Genomic DNA, 24,077 nt, shown 5'->3' with positions numbered 1-24,077 from the left:
TGAGGGGGTACCTGGGCGTTCAGAGACCCATCTTTGCCTTTTTTGTTTTTCTTTTGTAAGTCTCTACTGAAATGAGATGAAACCTGGCCTCATTTCCAGCTCCTCTTTCAAAACTAGAGCCCACCCCAGGCCTGGCAGTGTCTTGGTTGGGGCAAGCCAGGGACTGACTATTGGGGAGTTGAGATCTGAATCCCAGCTCTGCGCCTGAACAGCTGTGTGGCTCTGGGCAAGTAATTGCCCTCTCTGCACTTCTCCACCTGTAGACGGGGCTTCCTAATGCCTGGGCCTCAGATTGGCATAAGTGAGAACATCAACACTGTAGCATTCAGCATGTGACACACGAGCTTTCTACGAACCCCGGCCAAGATGGAGGGCAGAGTGAGGAGCTCGAACAGCAATTTGAGTGTGGCTGTGTGAACTCCGCTTGGACACCAAGCACATTTCTGTGGGACCCGTTTCTCTCTTAATTTCTACAGCTAGTAATTGAGCTTAGTGAGTGTGCAGGTGTGAGTATGTGTGTGAGAGTGAGTGTGTTTGTGTGTACGTGTGTGTAATGGTGGGAAGAGAGGGAGAAGCATCAGCAAGCCCAGGCGCTGCAGTAGAGTGATGTTGTGGGGCTGTCAGCTTTTCAGATGGGCTTAACTGGGATAAGGAGGAGGATTGGAGGTGAATTAGGACAAAGCCTTTGAAGAGCAACTTCCCGAAAACCGTTCTCAACTCAATCTCCTGCTGGGCAGAAGAAGATAATAAAAAAAACAAAGGAAGGGGTGCCACCAGTACTTACAGCACTTAGCACACGTACTCTCGGTCATTGCTAAAAAGCCAGCCAATTACATGCAGGCTGTCCCTTATATCCTAGGTAACCAGCCAGGCATCTTTCCCCTTAGCCTTCCTCTGAAGGTCTTCTTATTTCCCTCTTGCCCTCTTTTTTTAGTCTGTCCTTGCTGTGATTGCTGGAATATGGAACACAGAGGGCAATTGAGAAAATCCTTGAAATTGTGAGGTCAAAGACTATTGGGAGGCCATGCCTGCCATTTCCCTGAAAAGCGCTTCATTTACCAAATATTAATCAGATTCAAATGGACATCACGCTGGGCGAGTTGATAAATTATTGCTGTAATTTGAAAACTGAGTGTGTCAGAGTATGGGGGAAGCTCAAGGATCTGGCCAGAGCTGTCATATGGAGAGGCAGAAGTGGACGTCCTTGGGTGCTAAGGGCCCTCAGGACTCTCCTGGCCTACACCAGTGCCTCCCCACACAGGCACTACTTGGACAACAAGTGGAAAGATGTAGCCTTCCCTGCTCCCTTTTTTTTTTTCTTTTTTTAAACTTATGGTAAAATACATATAACATAAAATTTACCATCTGAATCATTTCTAAGTGCACATTTCAGTAGTGTTAAGTACATTTGGCCGGGCGCAGTGGCTCACACCTGTAATCCCAGCACTTTGGGAGGCTGAGGCGGGTGGATCACGAGGTCAGGAGATCGAGACCATCCTGGCCAACATGGTGAAACCCTGTCTGTACTAAAAAAAATACAAAAAATTAGCCGGGTGTAGTGGCGGGGGCCTGCAGTCCCAGCTACTCGGGAGGCTGAGGCAGGAGAATGGCGTGAACCCGAGAGGCGGAGCTTGCAGTGAGCCGAGATCATGCACTGCAGTCCAGCCTGGGCGACAGAGTGACCAGAAAAAAAAAAAAAACAGTGCATTTACATTGTATAACCATCACCACCATCTGTCTCCAGAACGCTTTTCATTTTTCATCTTGTAAAACCAAAACTGTGCCCATTTAATAACTCCTCACCCCACCCTTTGATGTTCTGTCTTTGTGGGTTTGACTGCTCTAGGTCGTTTATTCAAATGGAATCATATAGTATTGTCTTTTGTGCCTGGCTTGCATCACTTAGCATAAAGTCCTCAAGGTTCATTCATGTTGTAGCATGTGCTGGGATTTCCTTCTCTTTCTTTTTTTTAGGCTGAATAATAATTCCATTGTATGGCTAGACTACATTTCTTTATCCACTGCTCTGTTGATGGACGCTTGAATTGCTTCCACTTTTGGCTATTGGGAATAATGCCGCTATAAACATGGGTATACAAATCCATTCCTGCCTTTGAGGCTTTTGTAGAATTGATAGAGGCTACGGAGGGTCTGGGTGGTACTGGCCAAAGCAAAATAAGTTGGAGATTTGAGTTCCCACTCCCAGCTTTGTAGCCTCATGAGCTGTGGGATGGTAATCATATTACTCAGCTCCCAGAGGATGGAAACTTACCAGGCTAGGTGCTGGAGTGTTGGAGATGACAGGCCATGGTACCTGGCATGGGAACTGATACTGTGCAGGCGCTCATTTCCACAACTCAGGTGGGCAGTGCAAAGAGAGGAGCCCACAGCGGCCTGTGGCAGAGCCCCATCGCCTAATGCCTTGGCACTTCAGTTTCCCCACCTTAACGTGCAGAGTTGAGGGTACATAAGTATTTCTCCCACTGCAGAATATGGAGATGGTTTTAGGTGGTACAGAGAGAGCCTTAAAGAATATGGTGGCTAGGCGCAGTGGCTCACACCTGTAATCCCAGCATTTCGGGAGGCCAACCTGAGAGGATCACCAGAGCCCAGAAGTTCAAGACCAGCCAGGCAACATAGTGAGACCCCTGTCTGTACAAAAAATAAAAGATGTCAGTCATAATGGTGCGTGCCTGTGGTCCCAGCTACTCTGGAGGCTGAGGTGGAAGAATCCCTTGAGCCTGGGAGGTTGAAGCTACAGTGAACTGTGATCGTGCCACACACTCCAGCCGGGGTGACAGAGTGAGACCTTGTTTCTTAAAAAAAAAGAAGAAGATGGTGCAAAAGCTCTAATTCTAAATGATTATCTCCAGGGCAGGGGATAGGGTGGGTGGGGGGAGCCTGCATATTTGCTGTGGCAGATGTTTAATACTTGAATACCTCATTCATGTTTATGAATCTCCCTTTCTCAATTGCACACAACAGGCCCTGGCACCTTTTTGTTTATTCATCATGTATATTTTTATAGTTGCTATTTATATTGGTTTTATGCTCATAGTAATTTTCCCAAACTTTTTATTTGAAAATAATTTCAAATTTACAAAAGTTGCAAAACCAAAAATAGTATAAAGAACATCTGTTTACCCTTTACTCAGTTTCCCCCTGTAACATTTCATACCATTTACTTTCCTATTGTATTTTCTCTGTCTGCACACCCACCCCACACACCCCACACACATCCATCATGCCCCTTTCCTCCTGAAGCTTCATGAGCATTTGCTAAGATTAAGGTGTTATCATTCATGAGCACAACACAGCTGTCAACTTCATAGTATTCTCCTGCTGTGTTCCTGTTGTATCAGCCTAATAATGTCTTTCTAGCATATTCTTTCCTCCAGTGCAAGGTCCAATCCAGAGGCGGGTGGTGCCTTCCATTGTCACGCCTCCAGCCTCCTTTATTCTGGAACATTTCCACCGTCTCTTTCTCTTTTGCAACATTCACTTTTTTTTGAGGAATACAGAACCTCCCCGTTTTTTTGTTCTAATAAAACGTCCTTCATTTTGTCTTTGTCTGATGTGTACTTGTGATTAGACTGAGGTTATGCATTCTTGGCTGGAACACGGCATAGGTGATGTCATGCACTTCTCAGCATGTCACATCTGGAGGCACATGATGTCCTTCTGTCCCTCTTGGGTGATGTTCATTTTGGTCACATGACTAAGGTGTTGCCCAGTTTCTGTATTGTGTAATGACCTTCCTTTATCTTCCCAACTAATAAGCAGTCCACAGGGAGACACTTTGAGATCATATAGATACCCTGCCCCTTGTTAAAATTCCCCCTTAGATTTGGCATTTATGATTCTTGCCTGGTTCAGTCATTACCATGATGGGCAGGAAAAGATGAATTTCTACCTTCAGCATTCTCTCTGTGTTTAAAAGTCAGCCCTTGGCATTCTGTTGTAAGCAAGACCTTTCCCTTCTTCTCATTTATTTATTTATCTCTTATTGGTGTGGAATCATGGATTCCAATTTTCTAAAGGTTTATAGTGCATTACTGTATTTAATGATTTTGGTGCTTAAATTGTCCCAGAGTTGGCCTGCAGGAACCCTTTCAAGCTGGCTGTCATGTGCTTGCCCTGTGCTTTTTTGAGCAGTCCCTTACACTTTCTGGCATAACATGGTGTTCTATGTTCATCTAGTACCTCCTCTGCCTGTCCCTGGAATTAACCATTTCTCTGGCTCCTGTCCATGGACAGGGGTATTAGAGGCCAAGATTTGGGCGCTGGATGTGCTCATTGCTACTGAGGTGTCTTTGCAGTTTGGCCCTTTCAGTGGACAAAGCTAGGAAATCTATGTATGTACATATACAAAGTGTACATTATACATGCCTACATATACATACATACAAACATGCATACACACACATATTTTATTTTATTTTATTTTTTTGAATTTTTTATTTTTTATTTTTATCTATTTTTTTATTATACTTTAAGTTCTAGGGTACATGTGCACAATGTGCAGGTTTGTTACAAATATATACATGTGCCATGTTGGTGTGCTGCACCCATCAACTCGTCAGCACCCATCAACACGTCATTTACATCAGGTATAACTCCCAATGCCATCCCTTCCCCTTTCCCCCTCCCCACAATAGGACCCGGTGTGTGCTGTTCCCCTTCCCGTGTCCAAATGATCTCATTGTTCAATTCCCACCTATGAGTGAGAACATGCGGTGTTTGGTTTTCTGTTCTTGCGATAGTTTGCTGAGAATGATGGTTTCCATTTGCAGCCATGTCCCTACAAAGGACACAAACTCATCCTTTTTTATAGCTGCATAGTAGTCCATGGCGCACACATATTTCAGAATCACATGTTCATACCAGTACCCCCAATTCCAGTGAACATACAGGTTTTTTTTTCTTGTCTTCTCCCATCTTAGATTTGTATGTTTCTACTTGTACTCTGAGAGCCCTGACTCCTAACAACATCTGCTTACTGATTTGCCCAATCCTATAATGCATCTAAAAGCTTCAGAATTGCTTTACTTACAGTTGTTTATTGCTTAAAAAAACGAACAGTTCAGGATGTTTTTGCAATTTTCCCTCCCCCATGCCCATCCCAATGCTTTACTTATCCCCAAATTGAGGATATATAGCTGAGCACACTAAGTCCTCACTTAACATCATGGATAGGTTCTCGGAAACTGTGACCTTAAGGGAAATGATGTAGAAAGAAACCAATTTTACCATAGGTGAGTTGATACCAACAGGAGTTAAGTTCCTGTGGCATATTTCTGGTCACAGAAACATCATCTAACTTGTAAATAAAGGCCCAAAACACTTCTAGCATTAAACATTGAAATAAATGTGAGCTGTACATACACTTAAAGATTTATGGGTCGGGCGTGGTGGCTCACACTTGTAATCCCAGCACTTTGGGAGGCCAAGGCGGGTGGATCACGAGGTCAGGAGATCAAGACCATCCTGGCTAACATGGTGAAACCCCGTCTCTACTAAAAATACAAAAAATTAGCTGGGCGTGATGGCACATGCCTGTAGTCCCAGCTGCTCGGGAGGCTGAGGCAGGAGAGTGGCGTGAACGTGGGAGGAGGAGCTTGCAGTGAGCCGAGATCATGCCACTGCACTCCAGCCTGGGTGACAGAGCAAGACTCCGTCTCAAAAAAAAAAAAAAGGAAAAAAAAGATTGATGAAAACATGTAAGATAATTACTTACCCAATTTTTGGTGAATTAATAAGTGAACAGCAGTCATGGTGGTGGTGGGTTAAATCAAGGAATAAATGTTTGCAAAGTGAAAATTGTAAGGAGCACCTCCTGCCTGCACGAAGTTCAGAAACAATCACAAATCTGTTAGGCTTGCTGAATGCTTTCATACCACATCATGTATTGTCATGTATTTGTATTATTGTCTGCTTTATGAATTGTTATTTGACAAGCATTTGTATTCATTTGTTTTCCAACTCGTGTATTTCCAGTTCAGGGTTTTGTATGGCCAGAGCCTGGGTACCTCAGGATGCCAGGTGGGAGCCAACTCTGGACAGGGCACCATCCTGTTACAGGGCACACTCACACGCCCCACACTCACTCAGACTGCATCCGTGTAGACACGCCAGGGGAACCTAAGGTGTACATCTCTGGGATGAGGTAGAAAACCAGAATACGTGGCAAAAACCCATGCAGACATGGCAAGAACATGCAGATTCCACATAGACAGTGGCCGAGGCTGGAAATCGGTTTTTTTCTTTCTATTCTCATCCATGTTATAATGCAACAATGTTTAATGAAATGATGTTATTCAAAGATCTGCTGTATTGTGTTCATAAGCTACTTGGATTAGTCTTAGCATCGTTCCTTTCCCCATTGAGAGTGGATTTGGCATTCACTTAAAATAAATTTCGATTTAGGCCAGGCATGGTGGCTCACACCTGTAATCCCAGCACTTTGGGAGGCTGACTTGGGCGGATCATTTGAAGTCAGGAGTTTGAGACCAGCCTGGCCAACATGGTGAAACCCCATCTCTGCTAAAAATACAAAAATGAGGCCAGGCGTGCTGGCTTACACCTGTAATCCCAGCACTTTGGGAGGCCAAGGCGGGCAGATCATTTGAGGTCAGGAGTTTGAGACCAACCTGACCAACATGGTAGAACCCTGTCTCTACTAAAAATACAAAAAAATTAGCCAGGCATGATGTGCACCTGTAGTCCCGGTATTCGGGAGGCTGAGGCTGGAGAACCCCTTTAGCCCGGGAGGCAGAGGTTGCAGTGAGCCAAGATCATGCCACTGCACTCCGGCCTAGGTGATGGAGTGAGACTGTCTCTCAAAGATAAATATTTTAAATAAAAATTTAAAAATGAGCCAGGCATGGTGGCGCGAAATATTTTAAATAAAAATTTAAAAATGAGCCAGGCATGGTGGCGTGCACCTGTAATCCTAGCTACTCGGGAGGCTGAGGCAGGAGAATTGCTTGAACTTGGGAGGCAGAAGTTGTAGTGAGCTGAGATCATACCACTGCACTCCAGCCGGGGCAACAGAGTGAGACTCTATCTCAAAATAATAATAATAATAATAATAAGATTTGGATTCTTTTTTAAAACTTCCAGTTTAGGGTTCTTCCTTCTCATTCTCATTCATTTAATTAATTTTCCTTTTTAAAGTGCATGGAATATTAGCAAACTCAAAACTATGCAAAAAGTTATATTCAAAGAAGTATCTTTCCTCCGTTCCATATCCCTTTCATTTCATTCCTGCCATCTATTATAGATAACCAACTTGATTGGGTAACTGAAGTATCCTTCCTGTGTTTCTTTCTGTAAAAATAAGCAGATTTGTGTATGTTTTCCTCTCTTCCTTTCTTACACACAGGATAGCATATGTGTTCCTTCCACTTAGCAGTATCTCCGGAAATGACTCCATATCAGTTCTCATATCTTCTTCATTCCTTTTCACAGCTGTACTGTGTGTATGTACCATAGTTGATTCCATCCGTTTGTTATGCCTGGGCATTTAGGTAGTTTCCATTATTTTGCAATTACAAATAATACTGCAGTGAATATCCTTGTGCATGTGCATGTTCCTACTGCCAGAGGTGTGTCTTGCACATAAATACCTACAAGTGGGCTGCTAGGTTGTAGAGCATAATAGTGAGTTAAACTTTCCTTTTAAGCTGTATTTAAGTGAAAAACAAGTAAGAGTTCAAATAAAATGAAAAATAGTACAGGTAACACAGAGACGTGACAGAGATCATAAAAGCAAGCAAGTAACTGAAGTTTGAGCAAAACGGGCTGAACTATTGCTTCAGTCCCTTCAAACTCCAAATAGGATCATAACTGAGGTTCAGTCAGAGACCCCTGGGAATCCAGCCTCAGTGCCTGAGTCCCAGCCTTGGGGACCATTGGTGGAAATCTGTATCCACATAGCCCACTGAGCTGCTTTCCTTGGTGGCAGCAGTGTGGCACCTGCACCTTGGGAGGGAGGCTGGCCAGTGACAGCAGGGACAACTGGAGTTGGGGCCCAGAGTGGCACAGAACCATGCCGACATTCAGATGTAGCACTATGAGGGGGTTCCCTGTGGCCCTGATCATCAGGAGAGGTCAGGTCCTCTTTGATATCCTCTTCTAAAGATGATACTCACTTTACAGCAGTGAGAATCTGGGGAGCCCTTTCCCCCAGAAACCTGCTACCGACTATTCCCATGCCCACATAGCACTTTGCATAGAGCTTCAGGGAGCTGGCAGACCTATAAGGGTTGTTTCAGTACCTATAAGGGTTGTTTGGATAAAACTATCAAAAAGAAGGGCAAGAAACCTTTCCTTGACATTTGAAGATCTGATCTGCATTCATCTAGAAAATTAAGTAGAGTCGCTCACTCTACAGCTGTGCTAGCTGGATGAGGACTGTGAGGTGCAGCTGTGGGCACACGTGTCACAGCCAGGGTTTGGAAATCCCATTTTGTGTGGAGAGGCCCATGTGGGCCTGGTTCTGCACCCAGACGTGACATGGAGGTTGGGAGTGAGGAAGGGGGAGCGGTCCTGGCTTCGCTGCTGCATTTCCAGCTGTGTTAAGAGTCACTGTACTTCTGGGTTTCTGTGCACTCGTGTTCAATATCCGGGGTTGGACCAACCGGTGGTTTTCAGGCAGTTTTGTGTGAAGCCATAGAATTCCAGAAAGGGGCCTCTGTGGAGTGCACCAGGGAGCCCACCACCCTTTCCTGGAGCAGCTCTGCGCTCATCTGCTGACTGTGGTGGGATGCCCTGGAAAATTGCCCTTCACATTAGTATTCAGCTGCTTAAAAAAAAAAGTTGGATGAGCTTGGTGCTGAATTGTCTTCACCCTCTTCTCTGCTCCAGAATTCTTCTGGTGTCCAACGAGATTAAGCCAGAAAGGGTACAACTATGTCATGAAGCTTGGCCTCCAGGCCAGGGCACTGGGGCTTGGCCCTGTAACCTTAGGAAGTACTTGGAGCTGAGTTCCCACTGTGTCAGCCAAGCACAGCAGAGCTGAGCCTGGGGAAGGAGAACTTGCAGCTGTTGGGGAGGTGGGCCTATGCCACGTCCTCTGCCTCAAAGGGCAGAGGCCAGAGGCTGGGAGACGAGGAGGAGGCTGGCCTCACAGGCTTGCTTGGGAGTCTTCAGATGTCTGATGGCAAGTCTTGTTAGTAAACACAAGCAAACATACCTATGACATTTAAGCATACATCCCCCAAATATGTGTAAACATTTATGTATTATAAATTATATATGATTGTGCTAGTATTATGGACAGTATGAAACAAAACAGATTTTAAAAGATGAGAAGCATTAAAAGACCTATTGCCTAGGGAATCATCTGGCATGCCCACTGAGGTCCATACCCACTTTGGAGACGACCAGGGTAGTTGGAGGGCACTAAGCGCCTGAAGGAGGCTGGTGGAGGTGAAAATGGGAGAAAGGGAAGAGTGATGTTTCCCACACAGTACTCTGCACCATATTCCAGCTCTTTTTTTTTCGATTTTTGAAACAGTCTCACTCTGTCACCCAGGCTGGAGTGCAGTGGCCCAATCTTGGTTCACTGCAGCTCCCACCTGGGTTCAAGCGATTCTCATGCCTCAACCTCCCGAGTAGTTGAGATTACAGGCACCCGCCACCACACCTGGCTAATTTTTGTGACAGATTTTTACCGTGTTGGCTAGGCTGATCTCGAACTCCTGACCTCAAGGGATCCTCCTGCCTCAGCCTCCCAAAATGCTAGGATTACAGGCATGAGCCTCCACGCCCGCCCACATTCCAGCTCTCAGCCATCTCTGTGTACTATTTGTTCTGCTGTTTACTGGATAGCTTTCTTTGAATTGACTCACTTGGTTTTTTCCCAAAATTTAGCCTTATTCTAAGCACTAATATCCACAGAAGGCTTTCTGTGCAGCTAGAATTTTCTTCTAATGCACATAAGTATAAAACTATGCAAACAAAGCATTTGTCCACACACCACTTAGAAAGCACTGTTGGCTCCCACCTGTGTGATGGGGGCCGCCCTGTGGGAGACTCTGATCTTTGGCATCTGACTTCAGATCAGATGGGAGGGAAGGGGGATGGTGAGAGTGAACCTCACATAGGGCCAGGGCCCATGTGGATATGGCGGGGGGGTTGCTTCTCCATGCCAAGGAGTGCCTGCAGGTGCAGTCATGCCTAATAGTCTGGGGAGAGTCTCGTGGGGCATGAGATATCTCCCCACGAGAACACTTTGTGCCCACGTTGATCGCAGACTTTTTTGGGGAGTGGCCCACCCCCCTCAGATCGCAGCCACTATGAATCTTTGCCACCCGGGCCTGCTGCCAAAACTTCTCGTGTTGGGCTAGACCAGTCATTCATTTATCACTTCAAGAGATATATATTGTGTGCCTACTCTGTGCCAGACACTGGATTAGACAGTGGAGAACAAGACACATGACAGCTACAAAGCCCCTGTTCTAGTGGAGGAAGGCAGACAGTAAGGAAGCAAAACAATGGAGAATGTAAGAGCCAAGTTGCAATAAATGCTATTAATATAAAGTAAAATCAAGATAAGGGGGAGGAAGGACAAATCTCCTTTACAGAAGAATGCCAAATAATTTATGGAGATGTGTAAAGACGTTTTGGAGCCTAATGCCCCATTCTCTAAGTGTGGCCTATGTTTACTGACTTCCTTCCACAGAGTATGGTATGGAAGGAGGAGGAAAAGTGGCTTCACAGTGGCGAAAGCTGATGAACATTAGCTTGGCCAAGTATTGGAGATTAACATCAGTGGCCATAAGTCATATTGATAGTATGTGCCCTGATAGGATGTGATGAGAAGGGTACTTCCCCTCTGTGGTCCTCCTCGTCAAAACCTGTAGCCCCAATAGCAGAAAGAGATCAGACAAACCCCGACTGAGGGACTCTTGAGAATGCCTGACCAGTAATCCTCAAAATGTCCAGGTCATCACAAGCAGGGACAGTCTGAGAAACGTCACATCCAGAGGAACCTAAGAATGAGAACTCAATGTAAAAGGGATCCTGGAACAGAAAAAAAGACATTGGGAAAAACTAATGAAATCTGCCCTAAGTGTGGAGTTGAGTTTAGTTAATAATAATTTTTTAAGAGGTATATATAAAAAAAAAAAAAAAAAAAAAAAGCAGGTGAAGTCCGGTCTGGTGGCTCACGCCTGTAATCCCAGCACTTTGGGAGGCCAAGGTGGGAGGATCATTGGAGCTCAGAAGTTTGAGACCAGCCTGGGCAACACAGTGAGTCCCCATCTCTACAAAAATTAAAAAATTAGCCAGGTGTGGTGGAACTTACCTGTGTTCCTAGCTACTCGGGAGCCCAAGTGGTCAAGGCTACAGTGAGCCATAATCACACCACTGCACTCTAGCCTGGGTGACTGAGCAAGACCCTGTCTCAAAAAAAAAACTGGTGAAGAGGGCATCCAGGAAGATGTCTCCAAGGAGGTGACATGTGAGCTGAGCCTTGAATGATGTACCCCAGTCACACCTGGCTAGGAGAGACCTGGGGTGAGAGCCTTCCAGGCAGAGGAAACTACCGTGTAAAGGTCCTTGGATAGAAACAAGCTTGGGCCAGGCGTGGTAGCTCACTCCTATAATCCCAGCACTCTGGGAGGCTGAGGCAGGTGGATCACGAGGTCAGGAGATGGAGACCATCCTGGCTAACATGGTAAAACCCTGTTTGTACTAAAAATACAAAAGATTAGCCGGGCATGGTGGCAGGCGCCTGTAGTCTGCTACTCAGGAGGCTGAGGCAGGAGAATGGTGTGAACCCAGGAGGCGGAGCTTGCAGTAAGCAGAGATGGCACCACTGCACTCCAGCCTGGGTGACAGAGTGAGACTCCGTCTCAACAACAAAAAAAAGAAACAAGCTTGGGATGTTCAAGAGATAGTGAGAAGCCCAGCACAGCTGGAGCAGCGTGAGCCAGCCAGGCGGGGATGGCCGGGAGGTAAGGTCAGAGGTGGACCGGGGCCAGGCCATGTGTTTGGATTTCATCTTGGGAGTGATGGGTAGGCATTGGGAGTTTTGAACAGAGGAGTGATGCAAGCTAATTCCTTAAAATTGCTTGGGTTTGTGTGGAGAATAAATTAGGGTGGCAGAAGAGGTGTCCGAGGTCCCTGCATGAGCCAGGGGGGAGGGAGACCGTGGCAGAGGCTGTGTCTGAGCCCAAGGTATGTGTTCACATCCCTCTACAAACAGAAGTGCAGGTTCACATTTTGTCACCTCTTTTTCCCCCCGTATGTCTCCCGAAGGTGGGGAAAAAGATGTGAACTCTGAGTTCCGAGGGCTGACTGAAAGTCTACGCCACACAGCCAAGAACTCTGTGATGGGGACACCATACAGCCCAACCCTCGTCCATCTTTAATTCAAGATATTGTCTTTGGTGGTTCATAACTTTTTCTGAAAAATAAAAATGCACACCATGCTTAAGTTGACTGCTACAGGTTACCTTTGTTTAATGGGGAGAAAAATAAAATGAGGTTCCTAATCTCTCTTTACCTTCCGGAAGTTGTAAGTGGAAAAGGAAAACAAAAGGCTTCAGTCACATCAGAGCTTTCTATTAAAAATGTAAGCAGCTTTAGGCCGGGCATGGTGGCTCACGCCTGTAATCCCAACACCTTGGGAGGCCAAGGTAGGCGGATCACCTGAGGTCAGGAGTTCGAGAGCAGCCTAGCCAACATGACAAAACCCTGTCTCTACTAAAAATACAAAAATTAGCCGGGCGTGGTGGCGGGCGCCTGTAATCCCAGCTACTGAGGAGGCTGAGGCAGGAGAATCACCTGAACCCGGGAGGCGGAGGTAGCAGTGAGCCAAGATCGCGCCACTGCACTCCAGCCTGGGTGACAAGAGCGAGACTTTGTCTCAAAAAAAAAAAAGAAAATGTAAGGTACTTTAGAATATTGTCATTGAGGTTGATTATGTTTACCAACCACATATCGTCTCTCCTCTGCTGCCTCAAATCCTTTGGGAAGGAAATGTGGTATCAATAAAGTAAAAAAGGCCATTTTAAATTCTTGAAATAGAATAAATGATTGCAATTTGTGTTTTGTTATCAAAAACAGGAACACGTTTCTTGATGTTCCTGTGATGAATGGAAAGACAGGCTCCGGCCTGTGTCTTATTTCCACCCCAATGTGTCACTGATGTTCAGGTCACTGCTGTCGGACATGTACTTGACATGTTAGGAGTCACTTATGCATATTTATTCTCCAACATGAGCATGTGTATAAATCTAGGGCTGCAAAGCTGTCTGGGCTCATCCCAGTCTCCATTTTGGCTTCCAGAGATCGAGATGGTGATCATGGAGCGTAGCAAGCTCTCAGAGCTGGCCGCCAGCACCTCCGTGCAGGAGCAGAACACCACGGACGAGGAGAAGAGCGCCGCCGCCACCTGCTCTGAGAGTGCGCAGTGGAGCAGGTAGGTGCCCAAGAGGCCGATGCTGAGTGCTCTCTCAGGGAAGAGGAGAGGGCTCAGTGGGGAGGTCGAGCCCTGGGGCCAGAGCCTCTTCTGTCCCTCAGCCCGACCATGCTGCCTCCCTTTCTTTCCCTGCTTCTCCAGCTCTGGCCACCTAGAGGCATGGGGACAGAGCCATCACTCAATACTGTAATGCTCACTCCCTTACAAAGAGATTCGCCAGGATAGCACAACTCTCCCTGCCTTGCTCCTGGCCCTTTGGAGCTGGGCTCCGTCTAAAGGGCATGGGTTGCTTCACATTGGCTGCCCCTGGAAATGCTCTGCTGTTCCGAGGAAGGATCCCCTCAGTAGCTGGGGTTAGATCTTCTTGCCTGGTTCATTCCCTGCCCGGTACACACATACACATACCCCATCTACAGGGCCTGCCCTCTTGACTCGGCCCGCGTGAGTGAGTGCTACGATCCACCGTTGACTTTTTGCCTGATTATTCATTTCAGTGATGGCCATCTGTAGCTACATCTTCTTAAACCTGGGTGACCCCACATTTCCTGGAACCTTGCCATAGCATGAGCCCCTCTACAATGGGATTGGAGGGAAGGCTACTCCCAGCGTATGTGGGAGCTGGTAGCAGGGCTTCTTCATTTCAGAGTTATTTCCTTATCTTACAGCCCCACTGCACAGACCCCTGCAACAGCCTCCTGATTAGCACTACCCTCCTGTTCATAAATGCACCACACCAGGATTTCTCTGTCAGCCTGTGAGGCATTCACTTCCTCAGCCTCTAGAGAGGGCTGGTGGAAATACACCTCCCACCCCCGGCATCCTTTTTAGTAATCCAATTTCAAGTGAAGATGTGAAGTCCACTAATTTTTTCCCTCCATATCTTATTTGTCTCTTTGCTTGGCAAATGTTTCAATGACTTAACAGATGGGATTAATTTTTATCAGATGTGCAAGGGAGCCATTTTTAGTTTTTGCTAAATAAAAAAACAGTGGAGTACAAGAACCTTTTAGATTTTGCTTCAGAGCAAAAAATGTAACTCCCAAAGCTATGAAAATTAAGGAAGTCATTCTAAACACAGAAGGTTGGGGATGACCTTGGCACAGCATTCTTTAGACTGTAAATAATTAGAAGAGCCCCAAATAACCAGTAGTGGGGTGGTGCTTAGGCAAAGGAAGAGGTATCTGCTTAATAGAAGATCAGGCCAGGCATGGTGGCTCACACCTGCAATCCCAGCACTTTGGGAGGCCAAGGCGGGAGGATCACTTGAGCCCAGGAGTTTGTGACTAGCCTAGGCAACATAGTGAGACCCCATCTTTACAAAACAATGAAAAAGTTAGCCGGGCATGGTGGCAGGTGCCTGTAGTCCTGGCTGCTTGAGAGGTGAGGTGGGAGATTGCTTGAGCCAGAGAGGTCAAGGCTGCAATGCACTATGATTGCACCACTGCACTCCAGCCTGGGCAACAGAATGAGACTTTGTCTAAAAGAATGTAAGCTGCTGCTTTTAGGTGAATACTGTCATGATGTGTTCAGTTCCTTAGGGTCTGATAAATGGAAACAGAGGACATACTTTTCATAGTATGGTAATACTGTAGCTTTGCTAATAGAAGAAAAACACCCATGTATTCCTCCCGCCACCAAAAAAAGGGCAAAAAAAACACAACAGATCAAAATGTTATGTTTGAATATTGGGGTTGATGACTTCTGTTTTTCTGAATTCTGGTGGAGAGAAGGGTTTTCTTAGAGTTGATTGAGATTGTTTCCTAACTTTGGGCATCTTGAAGCACATGGCTTCTAATGGAAGCTGATTCAGTTGCCTTGAGTTAGGCCGCGTGCAGGCCTGAGAACCTCCGGGCCAGATCTCTGCTAGACTCTGAGACTGAATGCCGGCGTAGAGAGTGGCCCACGTGGAGAGCTGCTTTCTCCTTTGTCAAGGTATCGAGATGCAGCTTGTAAGAAACTGCCACTGCCCTCTGTCCCCCCACTTCCTGGCAGGGAGGCAGGGGTGGGAGGGAAGGTGGCCATTTGTTCTCTAGGCTATGAATTGGATCTTGGCATTGGTCTACTTGCCTCAAGAAACAGCATGGTAAAAAACAGGCTGTTCTTATATTCCCCGTATATTATTGGCTCTATCTGCATTTGGGGTTAAATATAGGCCTAAGAAACTTAAGTCTTTCAAAACATTGTTTCTTTTCTTAAAAAAAAAAAACAAAACAAAACAACTTTAAAATTATGAAGTATGCAAAATCTTAAAAAGTGTAAAGAAGGGGAAAAAAGGTGTTCATCATGCGAGCATTCAGAGTCAGTGGGACTACCATTTTGTTTATTTCTCACCAGTTTTTTTTTTTTTTTTTTTCCCGATGTGAACTTTCTGGGAATTTCACCCTCCCTTCTCCCAGAAGCTTGGACCGTATCATGTCTATAATTTTGTATTCCTCCTTTTTTTCCATCTAATCTCAATCCCCAAGCAACCTTTTCACCTTAGTCTACCCTGTGTAAACAAAACGCTTAAAGGCTTTATGATACTTCATCTCATAAAAGATGGTACCCACCCAGCTATTGGCATTTGGTTATTCATATTATTCCCAAATGAAAATATGATCCAAATTTCATGCAGCCGATTTACAAGAAAATGTTATCCTACTCCTAAGTTTGGAAGTGTTACTGCTGGAGGCTTTCAAAACCCAAATCTACACATGGCAAAACTATTAACACATCTGAAAGGCGCTGCCCCATCTCGGGCTGTGGAGAAATGGGAACGGAACATAAATGTCCCCTTTAAGATTTCTTTTGTTTTTGTTTTTGTGTGTCACGTGTGTGTTTGAAATGTTATGACAAGTACATTTTTTCTTTTTTTGCATTTTTCAATGAAATATTTTGTGTCAGATATGCATGTATAGAGTCAAACATTCAAAACTGTGTCAAAGGTTATGTAGTGAACGCTCCCTGTTTCTCCACAGTCCCCTTTCACTCCCCATAGGCATCCAGTGTTCACTGGAGCTTGGGTGTCTTTCCAAAAATTAAATGTGCCCTTGGTCATTCATGAAGGTGCTCTGTTCTCTTGACCTCAACGTGGCATTCAGAGGGGGTAGCCACAGACAGTCAGAGGATCAGAGCCTCTGGCCTGTGGGCCAGACCTGTGCATATTCTATTCTCCTGGTGTTGAAGAGTCTTTTTTCTGTGAGGCCCTTCACCTGGAAAGGCAGCATTTGGGATGTGCCATTGCAGCCTCTCTACAGATCTCACCCGCAAAGCATCAGAGGTGAGAGACCACACTATCGATTCTTCACAGTCAGAGAAAGTTGGCTTAAGAAATTGCTGGGTCAGGACACTGCCAAAGTGAAATCATGAAGTAGTGCCCTTGGTATATTACAAATAGAAATCAAATAGCAGCTCCCATGCATTGGCACCGTCCACAGCGCCTGGCCCTGTCCTAAATGCTTTTCAGTCTTCATTGTGCTTGAATCCTCACAATAATCCTGCGAGGTTGGAATCCACGCCATACAGATGGGGAAATAGAGAGGTTTTATGTAACTTGCCCAAGGGTTTGCTGAATAAAAAGCTAAAAAGAGGCAGAACCCGAATTTGAACCCAGGCAGTCTGGCACCAGGGCTCATGTTCTTGAACTTGTTTGGATTGTTGTTTGTGCCTTGTTTGATATCATCACACTGTCCTGTTTTCTTCATTGTCTTCTGACACGCATCACTTTGCAGTGATGTTTGTCTATTCTGTCTCTACCAGCTGACATGGGAGCTGTGCTGTGGGGAGTTTGTATAATTGATTCCCTGTGTCTGAAATACCTGGTGAGTGATTGTTGTGTGGCTAAGCAAGCAGTCTGTTCCTTGGTCAGGTTCCCCTCTGGATAGCAGCTTTCCTGGGCAGAGCCTGTGTCTCATTTGTCTGTGTTCTCAGTGCCTGGTGCTGGACCAGGCACACAGTTGTGGCCTGGTCAAAGGCAGCTAGTCAAAGAGCTGTGTCAAAGGCAGCTAGCACCCCATGTGCAGGTTAGAGAGCGGAGGTGTTCACCCATGTGCATCACAAGGCTCATATATGCCCCTCCTCTTTTCCAGACCCTTCCTGGATATGGTGTACCATGCCCTGGACAGCCCGGATGACGATTACCATGCTCTGTTCGTGCTCTGCCTCCTCTATGCCATGTCTCATAATAAAGGTAAGACCCTTGCCTTGCCTGGCTTCCTCACTGGGCCCTGCATATGCATAGCATCCTTCCCCTCTGCTGAATGGAGGACAAAGAAAGGTGCTTTCTGTACAGAATTTCCTTTCTGGTTTTGGTGGTCCTTTTTGGTTTTGACTCCCACTCCTCTTTAGCTTCATTAGAATTTCTCAGGTGTTTTTCTGCCAACTGAAGCCACAGGAATTGGTTACTCAGGCAATATGGGGGAAGGTGACTTGACTGCCTAACCCAGGATGACTATATTCACCCTGTGGTTTTCTTTTGACCCCTTGATTTACAACTGACTTAGCATCCGACCTCTTTCCTAACATCAGAACTGAAATCAGTCAAATTGTAATCTTGGTTTTGCTATATATAACACTTGGTGTTCTTATTCTGGGTTCAGAGCTGAAATAGACCCTGGGTGGACTTTGTGGAAGCGTAGGTTTCCTTTCTGAAGAAAGGTGTGGTTCTCTGGCTTCCCCTATTGAGGCTGCTTGGCCAAGATCCAACTCCCATGGGGTTGACAGGTTTTGTTAGGATTCATTCATTCACTGCCTTGCTGCCGACTCCTGGGAATAGTCACTGTTGTTTGCCCACCTGGCTTGACATGGGCATGTTCTGAAACCTCCACATCAGAATCTCTTCAAAGAAGAATTCAGGAATATTCCTTCTAACACCTGCCAAGAGCTGGGCTTGGAATACAAAAAAATCAAGTGATGTTTTAGTAGGTTTTTTATAAGCTTATTGGGGAGTAGATAGAGTTGGGTTTTACTAAGATAGCCTATAGCTAGAGGCGTTAAAACATACATGATATAACCAAGTTTGTGCGGTCTTAAATCATTAATCATGATAAATAAGTCGATTGGTGGCAGAAGAGTATATAGTGAAAAAAGTCTCCCACCTTTGACCCCAGCTGTCCTCTACAAAGGCAGTTCCCGCTACTGGTTTCTCTTGTGTGTTTTTAAAGATAGCCAAACAAACCCAAGTAGGAGTATATATGGTTTTATTTATATGACTGCCCACTTAGCTGTAAATGGAGATATCAATATTGTGCTTTCTACCTTGCTCTGCTCACATCATCATGTTTCAGCACATGGGTTCACGTCCATAAAGAACTGCCATTCTTTTTTATCAATGTGTGAGCAAATCATAGCAAATCATAGATATTAAGGATTTTTGCATCTGTGTTCATGACTGATACTGGTCTGTAGTCTTCTTGTAATTCTCTTGTCTGGTTTTACTATCAGGGTTATGTTCACCTTATAGAATGAATTGAGAAATAGTCTCTCCTCCTTGATTTTCTGGAGGAATTTTTGTAGTATTATTTCTTCCCTAAATATTCCTTAAACCAGTGAAGCCATCTGAATATGGAGTTGTCTTTGATGGAAAGTTTTTAACCACTCAATTTCTTCAGTAGGTATAGGGCTTTTCAAGGTTATGTATTTCTTCTTGAGTGAGCTGTGTCTTTGAAGGAATTTGTCATTTCCTCTGAACTGTCAAATGTATTGGCATAAACTTTATGATATTCCTTTATTACCTTTTTAATATCTATATGATCTGTAGTGATGGTCCCTCTCTGATTCATGGTATTGATAATTTAGGTCTTCATTTTTTTTCCTAATCATTTTGGCTAGAGGATTATTAATTTTATTGCCACCCTCTATTGTTCTGCTGTTTTTGATTTTATTGATTTATGTTCTTATGGTTTTTTTTTTTACCTTCTGCTTCCAATTTAATTTACTTTTTGTTTTATAACTTCTTATAAAGAAGCTTTAATCATTGATTTTAATCATTGATGGAAGCTTTGATCATTGATTTTTTTAAGCAAATCAGCTTATTTTTTTAAACTAACATACCATAAAATTAACTCATTTTTGTATTTAATTCTGTGAATTTTGGGATATGTATGGATATGTGTGAACACCACATAATCAGGAGATAGTACAGTTTCATTATCAGAAAAATATCCCTCAGGCTATTCCCTTTCCAGTCATTGATTTTTAAACCTTTCTTCTCTATGACTTTAATGCTGTAAATTTCCCTGTAAGCACTGCTTTACCTGCATCCAGTAAATTTTAACATATGAGGTTCATTCAGCTTAAAATATTATACAGTTTCCCTTTTGATTTCTTGTGTTTTGTCATGTCTGTAATTTCTAGCTGTGTTTCTTTTACTGATTTTTCTCCTGCTTTTGGATTCCTTCCCCCATTTTCTGCATGCCTGGTCATTTTTGATTGGTTAACAGTTACTGTGATTTTTACACAGTTGGATGCTGGATTCTTCCTGTAAATATTTTTGGGCTGATGGTTCAGTTAATTGGAGTTGGTCTGATCCTTTTTTGAGGCTTTCTTTTAAGCTCTGTGAGAGCTAGTCCAGACAGCCTTTAGCTTAGGACTAACTTCGCCCTACTACTGAAGGCATTACCCTTCTGAGACTCTACCGTGTCCCATGGTGAGGTAGTCTCTCCACACTGGCCAGTCCTGTGTGAGCTCCAGGAATTGTTCCACAGGCTTCATTCTGGCAGGTCTTTCCCTTTCTTCATGTGCACACACAGACCAGAACACTGAGGCTCTAAAGGAAACCTCTGCAGGTGTCTGAGCTCTCTCTCTGCAGCTCTCTCTTCGTTTCTCTTGTCCATGAATTTTAACCCCTTGATCTCGCTGAACTCCAGACTCTGCCTTCTCTGAGAGAATCACAGTCTTTGTCTGGATTTTCTGTCCCTGTGCTGAGGCCTGGATACTCTCACTGGAGAGCAAGCTGGAGCAATCACTGGGCCACCGCCTTTGTGCTTCTCTCTCTAAGGGATCTCTCTCCTATGCTGCCTGTTCATCCAGAGTCTGATAACCATTGTTTTGTATATATTGTCTTGCTTTCTAAGTTGCCTGAGTCAGAAGAATAAATTCAATCCATCTTGGCCAGAAGCATAGCACCTTTAAAGAAAAAGTTTGATTGAAGTCTAATTGATGTCCAATAAACTGCACATATTTAAGGTGCACAGTTTGATGTGTTGACATATGTAAATACCCATGAAATCATCACCATGATCAAGACGGTGTATAATCCAGCATCCCAAACATTTCCTCATGCCCCCCATTGCTTCCCACACCCCTCTCCCCAAGTAACACCAATCTGCTTCCTGTCATTCTAGATTAGTTTGCACTTTGTAAAATTTTGTATAAACAGAGTCATGCAACATGTACTCCTCTTCATGTGGCTTCTTTCAATCCACATAATTATTTTGAGATCCATCGTGATGTTGTGTGTATCTCTAGTTCATTTCTTCTTGCTGAGTAACATTCCACTGTATGAACGTACCACAGTTTATTCATTCATCTGTTAATGGAAATTTGGGTTGTTTCCAGTTTTGGACTATTACAAACAAAGCTGCTGTGAGCATTTGTGTGGCCCCATGCAATGTATGCCCATACAGAGAGTTGTATGAGCATATACGTTCTTTTCTCTTGGATAAATACCTAGGAATGGAATGGCTGAATCATATTTCCCATATAATTATGAGAGATATGTGTATGTTTGCTTTTATTTTAAGATACTGCCAAACTGTTTTCCAAGATGCCTGTATAATTTTATATCCCATCACCAGTGTACAAGAGATCTAGTTCCTATTACTTCCTTTCCAACATTTGGTGTGGTCACCTTTTTAGTTTTCACCATTCTAATGGGTTTGCAGTGGTATCTTATTATCTTAATCTGCATTTCCCTAATGACATTGAACATCTTTTCATGTGTTTCTTTTGCTGTACGTGTCTTCGTTGGTGAAGAGTCTTTTCAAATCCTTAGCCCATTTTTTGCATTGAATTGCGTAAAAAAATTGTTGTGTTTCTAGAGTTTTGGGATTTTTTTTGTTTTGTTTCTTTTAAGACGGAATCTCATTCTGTCACCCAGGCCAGAATGCAGTGGCGCAATCTTGGCTCACTACAACCTCCGCCTCCCAGGTTCAAGCAATTCTCCTGCTTCCGCCTCCTGAGTAGCTGGAACTACAGGTGCGCGCCACCACGCCTGGCTGATTGTTGTATTTTTAGTAGAGACGGGGTTTCACCATGTTGGCCAAGCTAGTCTCGAACTCCTGACGTCAAGTGATACACCTGCCTCAACCTCGAGAGTTCTTTATGTATTTTGAATGCAAGTCCTTTATCAGAGGCATTTAGCAATTATTTCCCCCAAGTCTGTGGCATGTCTTTTCATTTTCATAACAATATTTTGGGAAGACCAGATGTTTTTCAATCTCCTTGAGGTTCCTGTGGCACTTTTTAATACTTCCTTTTCTCTGTATTTTTTCTCTCCCATTCTAGATAGCTAGGCCTTGGAAGGCAGAAACCATGTGCTCCCTGCAGTACCCAGCCTACTGCCTGGCACTCAATCGGTGCTCAGCCAGAGTTTACTGATTGGTTGCTGCTCAGCTATGTGGCACATCCCCAGGGCCATCTCTTCCTGGCAGCCTGTAGCTCAGGGCTTCAGCAAAGAAGATGCTGTCTGTGTGGTGTAGATGCCAGGCTCCAAGGGACAGTGGGCAAGCTCCTCATCTTCTGTGTGACTGGCGTTCTCCATGGGCTTCCTCCCTGCAGCCCTGACCTGTGCGGGGAGCAGAGACATCATGGCTTACCAGGTGTGCTGCTGTGCACCTTCATCCAGTCTTATGTGCTGGAGAGACCACTCTCCTATGTTCCCACCTGGGCATCCTACCTCTTTTTCTTGGGAATTTCTTCGTAGAAGAGTAGAACTGTATATTCAAGGAAATTAAATTCCTTCTTCCATTTTCTGCTAATGCTATTCATGTATTGATTCATTCATTCATTCTTCCAACAACTATTTTGGAAGCTCCTGTTAGATGCCAGGCACTGAGATCAGTATTGGGGATGCAGTGGTGAACCAAACAAATGCTTTCATGGAATCTGGATTCTCTTAGAGGAGACAGACAATAAACTAGTAACCAAGTAAAATAATCCCGTGTAGCGAGAGTGCAACAGTGAAAATAAAACTAGGTGATGTGGGGGCGGCAGGCTGAAGGTAGAGGGTACTACATCTGCCTGAGCAATCCGGAGAGGCCTCTTGGAGGCTTAGGTGATCAGGAGGAATAGCCTTGCAGTCTCTGATGAATTTCCGCACGTAATTCGTTATTCAGCAAATGCATGTGGAGCACCAGCTGTGTGCCAGGCAGTGGGCTCAACATGGGACTACAGACTCCAGGCAGACCAACCCAGGCTCTTGCCCAAGGAAGCATCAGTCACTCTTGGACAGAAAAGTCCTACGAGGAGGCTGTCAGCACAATAGAGGGTCACTTGCCTGGTGGTGAGCATGGACTCTGCCCGCAAGAGTGAAAACCCGTTTCCTGAGGACACCCGGGCTATGGTAGAGGGCAGAGCAGGAAGGGGCATGAGAGCCTGTGGCATATCCGTCGGATCACTGCCCATTCCCCAGGGTGAGCCGGCAGCATGTCCGAGGCAGCGGGCTGCCCCAAGAGGCAGGCATCTGGAGCCAGTCTGCAGGGTTAGCACAGGCAGCAACTGTGAGCTCTGTTCATATGAGCCATGTGGGGCTGCTGGGGGACAGTTGGTCAGTAAGTGAGCTGACCCACTCTGCACCCCTCATTGTGGGTTTCTGGTAATTCAGCCAGCAGGTGGGAGGGGTGGGAGGTGAAACCGAGAGGCTTTCTTATCATTCAGCAGATACTTGCTGAGCACTTGCTAGGGCAAGGCCCTGTCACAGGCACTCAAACTAGTCCAGATGAGTCTCGTTGAAGTGAACAAGAAGATTAATTGTGACTGTGACAAATGGTAGAAGGAAATGAACAGGGTGGAGTGATGAGGAGGCCCAGTGGTTGTGCTGCAGGGGTTACTAGGTGCTAGTCAGGGTGGTCGGGGAGGGCTCCTCTGAGGAAGGACCAGCAGAGCCAAAGCCCAGAGAGTGAGAAGGAGCCAGCTCTGCAAAGATCTGGGGCAAGAGTGCTCCAGGCAAAGGGAGCAGCATGTACAGAGGCCCCGGGGTGGGAAGGAGCAGAAAGGGGGCCAAGGTGAAGCTGGCCAGGTGGGCAGGGGCCAGGTCATGAAGGGCCTTGAAGGCCATGAAGAGGAATTACCATTTTTTTCCCAAGTACAGTGGGAAACCCCTACAGAATTTTTAAGTTGGACAGTGATGTGGTCAGATGGAAGTTTTTAAAAGAAACTTTGGCTACCAGATGGAAAGTAGATGACTAGGGGTGGGGACGAGTTGCAGGAGGGAACACCAGGAGACTTGCTAAGAAGCTGTTGCAGTCGTCCAGGCGAGATAATGTGGATCGGATTAGGCTGCTGGCTGGGGAGTGGAGGAAACTGGAAGGACTTGTGGTTATTTCAGCGCTAGAGCCAGGATGTGCTGACGGATTGAATGTAGGGGTCAAGTGAAAGGGACGAATCAGATGACTCCTGCGATTTGGCTTGAGCAACGGTGGGGTGCATTTACTAGGATGAGGAGACA

General features: G+C 45.2%; 1 protein-coding gene across 2 annotated transcripts in view; it reads left to right on the top strand.

Annotated features, from left to right (window-relative positions):
* The window catches only part of CLEC16A (C-type lectin domain containing 16A), a 239,410-nt gene that overhangs the window by 63,815 nt on the left and 151,518 nt on the right, over window positions 1–24,077 (top strand). For both annotated transcript variants that reach the window (XM_025370574.1, XM_025370575.1), the window contains exons 11-12: window positions 13,300–13,432; window positions 17,500–17,600. In XM_025370574.1, coding sequence (XP_025226359.1) covers window positions 13,300–13,432; window positions 17,500–17,600 — 234 coding nt within the window. The remainder of the gene's footprint in view (window positions 1–13,299; window positions 13,433–17,499; window positions 17,601–24,077) is intronic.

Source organism: Theropithecus gelada, chromosome 20, assembly GCF_003255815.1.
Source record: "Theropithecus gelada isolate Dixy chromosome 20, Tgel_1.0, whole genome shotgun sequence".
NCBI lineage: Eukaryota > Metazoa > Chordata > Mammalia > Primates > Cercopithecidae > Theropithecus > Theropithecus gelada.
The sequence above is the reverse complement of the archived record's forward strand: the minus strand, read 5'-3'. Positions and strand labels throughout refer to the sequence as shown.